This window comes from Triticum dicoccoides, chromosome 3B, assembly GCF_002162155.2.
Source record: "Triticum dicoccoides isolate Atlit2015 ecotype Zavitan chromosome 3B, WEW_v2.0, whole genome shotgun sequence".
Taxonomy (NCBI): Eukaryota; Viridiplantae; Streptophyta; class Magnoliopsida; order Poales; family Poaceae; genus Triticum; species Triticum dicoccoides.
Window position 1 is genome coordinate 677,523,036 of NC_041385.1, and position 11,567 is coordinate 677,534,602.

The 11,567-nt window shown below is 49.9% G+C and overlaps 2 protein-coding genes across 2 annotated transcripts; both read right to left on the reverse strand.

Moving 5' to 3' along the window:
- Positions 1-5,890: 5,890 nt before the first annotated feature.
- On the reverse strand, positions 5,891-6,764 carry LOC119281814. The gene has a single exon (XM_037562240.1). The coding sequence runs from the start codon at positions 6,514-6,516 to the stop codon at positions 6,019-6,021; it is 498 nt and encodes a 165-aa protein (XP_037418137.1). The 5' UTR covers positions 6,517-6,764; the 3' UTR covers positions 5,891-6,018.
- A 2,755-nt stretch (positions 6,765-9,519) lies between these two features.
- Positions 9,520-10,799, reverse strand: LOC119281815. The gene is made up of 3 exons (XM_037562241.1): positions 10,504-10,799; positions 9,966-10,310; positions 9,520-9,847 (listed from the first exon to the last, which is right to left on the reverse strand). The coding sequence occupies exons 2-3, from the start codon at positions 10,266-10,268 to the stop codon at positions 9,689-9,691; spliced, it is 462 nt and encodes a 153-aa protein (XP_037418138.1). The 5' UTR covers positions 10,269-10,310; positions 10,504-10,799; the 3' UTR covers positions 9,520-9,688.
- Between the last annotated feature and the right edge of the window lie 768 nt (positions 10,800-11,567).

Sequence of the window (11,567 nt, forward strand, 5' to 3'; positions counted from 1 at the left end):
GATCGGCTTCAGTTAGCAGTAGTAGCGAAGGAATCGCTTGGGTTTAGTAACGCGTAGCCTGCAGTGCAATCGCTCGGGTTCAGTTAAGCGACGCCTCGATCACTCGGGTTCAGTTAGATCCCAACGCCTTGCACCCACGCGCGTATGGTACGAGAGAAATGTGCATCGCTCGGCCCCCGACCACCCACCGTAACCGGGAAGTCCCCCATATTTTCCTCGCCCTCGCTTCTACCATGGTTTTTTCCGTCATGGACGGCCCAAAGAATGTCATGCAGCTGCGTCGCCGGCCCGCCTAGGACGAAAAGCCCATTTTTTGTCATGATTTTTTGTCATAGAAGTAGGATCCCACCACATCTATGATGATACCGCATTTTGTCACAATTATCGTCATAGAAGTGTCATAAGTATGACAGGGAAAAAATGCGTTCGGCCCAAAATGACACAGATGTGTCTTTTTTTTGTAGTGATGACTATCACTGCCCACAACTTTTTGTGTTCTACTTGTGCATATCATCTACGCCTAGACCTGGCTCATGATGCCACTGTTGGGGAACGTTGCATTGAAAACAAAAAAAATTCTACGCACACGCAATGATCTATCCATGGAGATGCATAGCAATGAAGGGAGAGTGTTTCTACATACCCTCCTAGACTATAAGCAGAAGTGTTTCACAACGCGGTTGATGTAGTCGAACTTCTTTGCGATTCAACCAATCAAGTATCGAACGCATGGCACCTCCGCATTCTGCACATGTTCAGCTCAGTGACGTCCCTCGTCTTCTTGATCCAGCAAGACGTCGAGGTAGTAGATGAGTTCCGTCAACATGACGGTGTGGTGACAGTGATGGTGAAGTGATCTCCGCAGGGCTTCGCCTAAGCACTAGGAAAATATGGCTGGGGGTGTAAATGGTGAAGGGGGGTGCCGCACATGGCTAGGCAATGTTCTGGTGTGTGCTAGGCGCCCCGCTCCCACATATATATAGGTGGTAGCGAGGGAGGAGCAGCCATAGGAGGCGCCCAAGTAGGAGGAATCCTACTTGGAGTCCCTTCAAAGCCGCGCCCCCTGCCATATATAACCGAGGGGGAAGGAAAGAGGGGGGAGAGGGAAGGAAGAGGGAGTCCTACTCCACACTATGGGGGCGCACCAGCCCCTTGTGGCTAGTGTGTTCCCTTTCTTGGCCCATAAGGCCCATATCTTTGTCGGGGGTGCCCGAAACTCCTTTCAAGTGACCCGATAAGTACCCGGTACCCTCCAAAACACTTCTGGTGTCCGAATACCATCATTATATATATATCAATCTTTACCTCTCAACCATTTCGAGACTCCTCGTCATGTTCGTGATCTCATCCAGGACTCTGAACAACATTTGGTCACCAAATCACACAACTCATATAATACTATATTGTCAACGAACGTTAAGCGTGTGGACCCTACGGGTTCAAGAACTATGTAGACATGACCGAGACACCCGGTCAATAACCAATAGTGTAACCTAGATGCCCATATTGGCTCCTACATATTCTACGAAGATCTTTATCGGTCGAACAGTTATGACAACATACGTAATTCCCTTTGTCCATCGGTATGTTACTTGCCCGAGATCCGATTGTCTGTATCTCTATACCTAGTTGAATCTCGTTACCGGCAAGTCTCTTTACTCGTTCCATAATACATCACCTTTTGACTAACTCCTTAGTCATTTGCTCGCAAGCTTATGATGTGTATTACCGAGAGGGCCCAGAGATACATCTCCGATACTCAGAGTGACAAATCCTAATCTTGATCTATGCCAACTCAACAATCACCTTCGGAGATACCTGTAGAGCATATTTATGATCACCCAGTTATGTTGTGACATTTAATAGCACACAAGGTATTCCTCCGGTATTCGGGAGTTGCATAATCTCGCAGTCGAAGGAATATGTATTTGACATAAAGAAAGCAATAGCAATAAACTGAACAATCATTATGCTAAGCTAACGGATGGGTCTTGTCCATCACATCATTCTCCTAATGATGTGATCTTGTTATCAAATGACAACACATGTTCATGGTTAGGAAACCTTAACCATCTTTGAGCAACGAGCTAGTCTAGTACAGGCATACTAGGGACACGGTGTTTGTTTATGTATTCACATATGTATTTAAGTTTCCGACCAATACAATTCTAGCATGAATGATAAACATGTATCATGAATAAGGAAATATAGAACAAAAAATTTATTATTGCCTCTAGGGCATATTTCGTTCATTAATTATATTGATGTCTTAATATGAAAGGATATTAGTTCACAATCATTTGTTAGTAGAAATATCGGTATTAAAGCCACCATTCATCATTGTTATACGTGTTATGCTAGATCATTGTGCCAGAGGCATTCCTATAGAGTCATATTGTGTCACTTACCGAGTTGTGAGTAAATAAAAGTGTGATGATCATCGTTATTAAAGCATTGTCCCACTGACGAAAGGATGATGGAGACTATGATTCCCCAACAAGTCGGGACGAGACTCCACACGAAAAAAAGAAAAAAGAAGAAGAAGAAATGAGGCGAAAAGAGCCCAACAACAAAAAATAAGAGAAAAGAGAGCAGGGGCAATGTTAGTATCCTTTTACCACATTTTTGCATAGTAGCACCATGTTCTTCATATAGAGAGTCTCCTAAGTTATCACTTTCATATATTAGTTGGAATTTTTCATTGTAGAACTTGGCATGTATATTACGATGATGGGCTTCCTCAAATGCCTGAAGTCTTCATGAGCAAGCAAGTTGGATGCACACCCACTTATAGCTCTTAGTGCATCCGTTGCATGGAAATCCTTACTCCTCGCATTGATATCAATTGATGGGCCTCTCCATTACCCGCTGATCTGCCGAGTTAATGCAAGACTTTCTTACTTTTTGACTTCCCTCATTGATCTCTATCACCGCATTCTATTTCACCTATAGTGTTGTATCCATGGCTCAAGCTCATATATTGCGTGAAGTTGAAAATGCTGAAGCACATTATAAGTATGAACCAATTGTCTGTTTTGACACGAGGGTTCTCATGATTTATATTTATGCGGTGAAGGCGGAGTCATGCCATGCTAACATGATAAAATGAGTTGGGATAACATTCGTTAAGGATCATATATTTCGGAAAAGTAATGGTTATGTTTCTTATATTCATGGATATTATTATGTTGATATTATTACTTCATCATTTATACCATAAAGAGATTACATAATAAACATGCCAGGTAGCATCCAACATCATTTTTTTTGTTTTTATCATTTACCTACTCGAGGACAAGCAGGAATTAAGGTTGGGGATGTTGATACATCTCCAATGTATTTATAGTTTCTTATTGCTCTTGCTATTATATTGTCAATATTGAATACTTTATATAATTTATTATGCAATTGTATATCATTTTTGGGAACTAACCTATTAACCCAGTGCCTAGTGTCAGTTGTTGTTTTCTACTTGTTTTTTGGTTTCGAGAAAATCAGTACCAAACGGGGTCCAAATGCTACAAAACTTTTTGATGATTTTTTTCTGGACAAAAGAGACCCTAGAAGCTTCGGGAGGAGACCATACGGCAAACAAGGAGACAACAAGGCAACAAAGCGTTCCCTATTACCTTGTGGGTCCTACGTGGCTCCGTCTAACCTAACTCCACTTCTATAAATTCTCAAATATTAGGAAACCATCAAAGGGCCACCTGAAACACTTCTTCCACCATCGCAAGCTTATGTTTTTCCACGATCCTATCTAGAGGCCTTTTCCGGTACTCTGTCGAAGAGGCCAAGAGGGAATCGATCACAGAGGACTTCTACATCATCCTTACCGCCTTCCAATGACGCGTGAGTAGTTCACCACAGACCTATGAGTCCATATCTAGCAGCTAGATGGCTTCTCTCTCTTTGATCTTCAATACAATGTTCTCCTCGATCTTCTTGGAGTTCTATCCGATGTAATCTTCTTTTGCGATGTGTTTGCTGGGATCCGATGAATTGTGGATTTATGATCAGATTATTCATTGAAAGTAACTGAGTCTTTTCTAAACTTTATTATGCATGATTATGATAGCACTGTATTTCTCTCCGATCTATCTGTTTGGTTTGGCCAACTAGATTGATTTATTTTCAGCGGGAGAGGTGCTTTGTAATGGGTTCAATCTTGCGGTGTCCTCACCTCATGACAGAAGGGGCAGCGAGGCATCTATTTGTATTGTTTCATTAAGGGTAAAACGATGAGGTTTATTCATATTGCTTGAGTTTATTTTGTCTACATCATGTCATCTTGCTTACAGTGTTACTCCGTTTGTCTTGAACTTAATACCATAGATGCATGCTAGATAGCGATCGATTGGTGGAGTAATAGTAGTAGATGCAGGCAGGAGTCGGTCTACTTGTCAGGGACGTGGTGCCTATATGTGTGATCATTGCCATGAATAGGCTCTTCTATCAATTGCCCAACAGTAATTTGTCTACACATTGTATGCTATTGTTTCGAGAGAGAAGTCTTTAGTGTAAAATATGGGCCCGGGTCTACTTTAATCATATTAATAAAACCAAAAATACCTTGCTACAATTTATTTACATTTCTTTTTATCTATCTACCACTACCAGATTTAATCCTTGCAAGTAACGAGTTCAAGGCGATTGACAACCATCCTGTTTGCATTGGGTGCAAGTATATGCTTTTGTGTGTGTAGGTGCTGCTAACGAAGATTTGTGTGGTTCTCCTATTGGTTCGATAACTTTGGTTCTCACCGAGGGAAATACTTAAATGCTACTATATTGCTTCATCCTTCCTCTTCGAGGAAAATCTCAACGCAGCTCACAAGTAGCCCGTCTAAGGGAGAGGTCAAGGAAGAAGAAGAAAGAGGGGGCGCTCTCCCCCTCTCTCCTGGCGGCGCCGGAGTGCCGCCGGGGGAACCATGTTAGCAGCAGCGGGCGCCCCTGGGAACCTTGCCCGCCAGTGCTGGGCTTTTCCCGTCCGCCACTACTAGGCATTCCTGCGGTAGTGTACCCATACCTAACGCCAGACCGCAGGCTGCAGCTCCTTGAGCATATCCGGGCAAGGCGCGAAACCCGGATCGCCGCGGGGCTACCTTCGGATGTGGTGGCTCCGGAGGAGGACTTGGAGGTGGAGGAGAAGGTGGTGGGAGAGGAGGAGCTAGAGGAGGAGGAGGAGCACAAGGAGGACGTGGGGACGTTGGGGCTACGGATTTGCACGCGGAGCAGCAGGCAATCCTCGATTCTCTCCGGTCGGAATCAGCGGCGGAGGCCAAACACCATTGTCTACAAGATGCAGAGGTGGAACACGCTGCGGGCGTCGACGAGATGCTTGCTTATATGGATGAAGAGGAGTCGGATCCCTTCGACGCGCCCAACTACCCGGCACCCGGTACAGACGTTGTGGACATCTTCGACGAGGAAGCTTAGTTTAGGCTAGCATGGTGTACAGAGTACATATGTAAGAATTCTTTTGCATGGTTTGTATGATTTAGGGGATGAAATATGAGGTACTCGATGCTTAGCATCAAATACAAGGTGTGATCCGTCGATGCTCGTGGACACGTCCAATCTGTGTCACGGGTGTTTGAGGAGCCGGATTTGTTAAGTCCGGCTGTAGATGCTTTCACATCAAAACTTCTGCTTGCTTGAAGAAACCTAACCTTTTGAGCTGCGAGTCAAATTTCATCTAGGGACCAAGACCTCACAAAGTGCGCAGCGGATCCATGGCCACAAATATCTGGCGCACGGCTTTGCGGCCGGACAAGGTGCCCTTCCCTTTGACTGCAGGACCGCGTACATGCCCCCAAAGTCCCATTGTCAGGACCACATTCAATGGCCGAGCTCACGTGACGCAGAAATACAGCAACGTAGTCCCATGTTCAAGTCAACGAAACCAAAGCTCTTTATTTACTCAAAACGACGAACGAGACAAGAACAAGATCCAAAACAGAAGCACATCAAGAGCGTCCATGGATCTTGAATCCAAGAAGCTTCTTGTTGACTAGACTAAACATGTTTGAAGCCAAGAAGCTTCTTGCACGCCTTGAAGATGTGACCCCGCTTCTTCTTCTTCCTCTCCTTGCCGATCTCGTCGCTGCTCGCCGCGGCGTCTCCCTGCACCTCCGGCTCTACGGCCTCCGCCACCTGATGCTTCTTCTGCTCGTCGACCTCCTCGGGCGCCTCGGCGTCGTCGTCGCCGTCTTCCAGGCCGTCGTGGATCCGCCAGTACCCCTCCGAGAGGCTGGACGCCGGCTGCCTCCGCATGGAGAAGGCCCGCCTCACGACCGCCTGGAAGCCGCCGCCGCGGTGGCCGCCGGTGGACTTGCTCCGCTCCACGGCCGCGAACCTCTGGGAGGCGGACGAGAGGTTCCTGACCATGGCCGCCGCGCCGACCGCCGCCCCCTCCCACTTGCCCTCCTTCGCCGTCGCCGGGGGCCGGGCTGGCTCCGGCTCCCCGCCGCTGGGCGCCGGAGGGGACGAGGCGAGGTTGCGGTAGCCGTTCATCCTCCCGCTTCAGTTACCGCCGCTGCTGCTACGAGTGTACTGATCTGCGGGCGTGGGGCTGGTGGCGAGGAGGTTCTCAGGTCTGGGATTTGTACTCGCGTGCGAGGTGGAGTGGATGCGGCGCGTGCGCGGTGCTCGTCACTCGTCAGCAGCGGCACTGCGGCAGTGGAGAATGAGAACGGAGGAAGTAGTGCTGTGAGTGTGAGATCAGCCGCTCCGGCCTTGTGTTGTCGCGGTGTTGTGTTGGGTTGGGTTTGGGGCGATTGGGGCCCCGCGGGAGCGTCCAATTTGACCACCACGTCAGGGCTCCGGCCACGGGGTTTCGTGACGCCAATTCGCATCCACGGGAATTGCTACGCTACAATCCAGTGCATATGGATTCTTTGTCGCCTTGACATGACGTGTTACCAACCAAACTGTCACCCTCTTATCTGGCATGAATTCAGGCGCTTGAACGAGCGTGCACTCTCTCCCTGGTGCAAGTTCAACCGACTCAGAGGGTGCTTGGATACAAGGGACTATTTTTAGTCTGACTAAAAATAGTCTCTTTTAGAGGCTAAAGTTCCAAGCACCCTTGACTAAAGAGAGGCTAGGACTAGTCTTGAGGCTAAAATCTTTTAGTCATGGGAAACCTACTAAAATATGTATTAGCTCTCTCTCTCCTCATTTAATTCCTCTCCTTAGTTCTGGATTGGAGGGTTTGGAGGATAATAAATGCTCAATAACTAGATTTTAGTCTCTTTAGTATTTGGATCCAAGCATGGGTGAGACTAGCAAGTTTTAGTCCCACTACTTTTAGTCATGGGACTAAAACGTATCCAAGCATGCTCTCACTATCCTACTCTGCATTAGAAAATACTGACTGCGGCAAAATACTTTCTCCAACGGACACAGCAAAATGTTCTGCATAATTCGAGACTCAACGACAACCGCCGCGTACTCGCCATGTCCAGTGACTTGGTATCCCGTTCGGTACCATAAAAGTACCAATTTTGGCCGAAATAGTCGCTTGAACGGAGTCAACAACGGGCTTTGCAACATTTTGGTACCCGGGAACTCGAGGGAGGTGATGATGAACATGGAGCTTCAAGGCGATCGATGTGATCTCAGAGCTCAGGCACTGGCTGATAAGGAGCTTCGGGGGTGACGACGGTCCTCAGCGAGTGGCGCATGTGGACGAAGGGCAAAGAGGGCGGCGACGGGTCAAGGGAGGGGCGACGGGGTATGACATGTGGCGGCTAGGGTAGGCTATCATTGGGAGTTGTTATATTTTACCTTTGTTCCTGATACAGACCGGTATGTACCTTGGGGGTGGCATTCTCGACATAATATTGACGATCTACATGACTACCGTTTCGAGAAGTTGGGCATCGGCTAGGGTTGGCGGAGTGCAAAGTCAAAGTAGTTCCGAATGGGCCCTTATCTGGTCAAGGTTTTTTTTGGAGGATTTATCTGGTAAGTTGAAGAACCTAAAAACTTACATCCACCTTACATATCCAGATAGAGGGAATGCCATTTTTCAAAAAGAAAAAAGGGGGGGGGGGGGGCATAAATGGGCATTTGGGCCATCATTCGTGGACTGTGCGAAACTCACAGTGGGCTGACTATGGGCCATTGGGGTAGCGGCCTTCAAGCTGACGGCGGGCTGAGCGACTGGAATCGTGCATTTGCTTGTCTCAAAAGAAAAGGAAAAAATACTTGCATTTTTTTTTTAGAAAAGGAGGACGACCCCCGGCCTCTGCATCTGGACGATGCATACGGTCACTTTATTAATTATTGATACAAGACCGTACGGAATCATACAACAATAAGTCTAAAGCCACCAAACTAAGCAACAACTGTCGCTATCCCTATCTAGTTGATGTAGGGGCGCTGAAAGTCTGGGCCTCATACCAAATAGACCACGCAGCCAAACCTAACCATCTAAAGACTTGAGGTTCCACCCAGGACGCCTGCCGGGTATGGGCACCCACCAGTCCGGCGTGCTTCTCAACCAGGACCCCTGCCGGGTATGAGGCCGCCGCAGCCACCTGCCACGAACCCATCTTCAGAGCTGTACTGCTGCATCAACCTTGGCCGGTCCAACTGCCGCCGACGCCACCATGATGCCAGGCAGTGTCACCCTCCTGCGCGAGTCCATCTCCGCTCATCAGGCGCCGAGTCTCCACTGCGCCACGCCGCCGAGATCCGTCGTCATCAATGGAGCAGATGAAACACCGCTCCTCCTCTTGTCCACTCCAACCAGCACTCGCTCCAAAACGATGCCCCCAGGAGGGAGAACGGTACCGATAGCACCGTCATCGTCCGATCCGGTAGACCCAGATCTAGGGTTTTCCCCGGAACTTCCCGATTAGGTTGATGAGACCTGCAACGACGATGCCTCCAGAACGAAACGACGTCTGAGACGCCGCCATCGTCCGCCAAGACCGCAGTCTGGCGCGATTTTCACCGGAAGCCACGTCTTCCCGATCTCGTGGCTGGCTGGAACCGAGCAGAACCTCGCCACGAAGACGTATGTTGCCGTCGGTACTCCAGCGGTGATCCGGCATCTCCTCACCGGTCCCTCCACGCGCCGCCTGTCAGCGAAAAGCCTCCCCGCGACGGATCCAAACGGGGCGTTGGATCCGCAGTAGCCGTCGTCACCATCACGAGTAGGACAGCCCACCTCGCCGGATGGGGCGCTGCCACCGCCGCCGTCCATGGAGGGCCGCCGCTCCGCCGGCGATGGCGCTCGGGCCCCCGCCGCACAGCCCGGAATCTCCGTCCTAGCCGCCGCCGTTGGATTGCATGAGAAGGGCCGCCCCCGCCGCCTCAGATGGGATCCGCCGCCTCCCCCGCCCAGAACCATTGGCACCGGGCCCGCCGCCACCGCGGCCCACTCCGGCGGCAGCGGCGGCAGGAAGGGGTGGAGGGAGAGGTGCTGGCGGCGCTAGGGTTGGGGCCCCTGGCGTCGCCCGGGGGAGGCGACGCGAGGGGTGCCTCAAAAAATGGGGAGATTTTTCGTTTCTAGGTTGGATGCCAAAATACTTGCATAATATAGCACCAAGGAGAGTCTGCAAATTCGTGCGGATAAAAGAACGGCACCGACAACGAACCAGGATTTTTGTTCACATTGTCCTTACAATCTCCCGCTGTACAAAAATTGAACGGAATTTTCGACCGAGTGAGATGGTCAGGGTGGCAGGTGGGAGCGGTGGTGGTCGTGCGGCGGCCAGTGCATCCCCTCCCTGGGGCACGGCGACGGCAATGGCGCCGGCTGCGCGAGGTACGTCGGGTAACGCTGCCCCGGCATCAGCACCGACAGGTCAGCCGCCTGCATCACCGTCTGCACCTGAAACACGCCAGATTCTAACATCTCAGTTATCTCATCAAGCAACCACGACGCATTGCGTGTCAAGTTCAAGGAGCCAGTGGTGAGTGGTCACGGAGAGAGATCAGGATCGTCTTACCATGGGCGGGCTCCGGGGTTTGCCGGGCGAGCGGTGGCCTCTCCGGCGTCGGCCGCCCGGGGAGTCGGCCGGCGCCTGGAAGGCCTGGGGCCTGATGAGGTGTTCGAAGATGGCCATGAGGAGGAAGATGGAGATGAGGATGGCCGTGGCCGCGAACCCGAAGGAGATGGCGTCCATGGACGTGCCGAAGTCCCTCAGAGTCGTCGCCTCGCCCCTCGCGTCGTCAGCCGCAGCTGGCTCGGACGGCGTCATCGCGGCGTCCCCTTGTGGCCACGGCCTCGACCTCTGCCCAGACTCGCTCATGGCTGCCTTCTCCTTGGGTCTCCTTCACAGCCACAACAGTCCCTGCAAATCGATAACATGGCCCTCATAAGCAAGTAAATCTACTGAAAAATCAGTGAAGTTCAACTATAGTAGCAGCACTCCTACTGAATTGGTTCTACACTACGAGTGATCAACTGAACGCAGATGAAAAGCACCCAGAAGTCAGAACCATGTAACACATTGCAGGCAAAAGAGAACGACTACTACTACACACCTTCAGTTGGCGGAGATTCTTGCTTTGCTTCTGCTGATGGGTTGATGAAGGCTCAGTGCTGGCTGCCAAGTTCCAGGACAGGAGCGGAGGAAAGAACCCACAGTAAGCAGAGCTAGCCTGGCTGCAGCCTCTACTTAAAGGGAAGCCACCCACTGAACCATCCAAAAGCGAGATCTCAGCTGCAGATCCGGCGGTGGCAATTGCAAATGTGGCGGGAGGAGAAAGAAAACCAAAGGAAAATGCATATGTTTGGAGGAACAAAAAGAGTGCCGCGGGGAAAGGCTGCCACAGCTCTGTATAGAAATGCGCAAGATTGGTAGTGTAGTACCACGAAAAATAATCCCGGGATCATGGTTAGTGGCTCCCCACTCCCATGCACTCTCGAGCCCGTATGCTGCAGCCCACATGATCCTCCTAAAGACCAGCGTTGGCAGTGCAATGATTCATCAGAGTGCTATGGCATAGGTATAGCCAAGGGGAAAGCGAAAAAGGACGCGGGGAAAAAGCGGGGCGTGGAAAGAAGCGAAGTTTTGCGTGGCTTTGGTGCAGAGATCAGGGACCAATTAGCATGCGATAGGCATCATGGTTGCTGTCAGGTAAGTGGCATCGTACAGAGATTTGTAGTAACAGCAGTAGCACCCTCACATGCGATGCGAGTTTTACGTTGGTATTTGATGATTTGGATCAGTGGGGCTTCAGCATGTGTTGTGGTGAGCGAGGTTAATCAGGGATTGACACTATCTGACAGTATTGAGGGAGAGACCTGAAGGAAGCACCTACTGATGCTAATAGCTAGGTGGACTGTTGCCAGTAGCAGAAAAGACAGAAAATCCAGTCTAATACAGGCCAATAACAGTGTCAGTGGAGACTGTGCGAGGCTGCACGCACCAAAGTCCTGACCTCGATCAGGGTGAAAAGTGGGGGCGTGCAAGATACTGATCCCGGGTGCCCATTCCGACGGGTCTGATTATGCATGCAGTAAAATGGAAATCCTAACTTGCATCAAGGATCATCTTAGGAAACAGCAGAGATAACTAACCCTCCAAAAGCTGTGTGTCAATGTC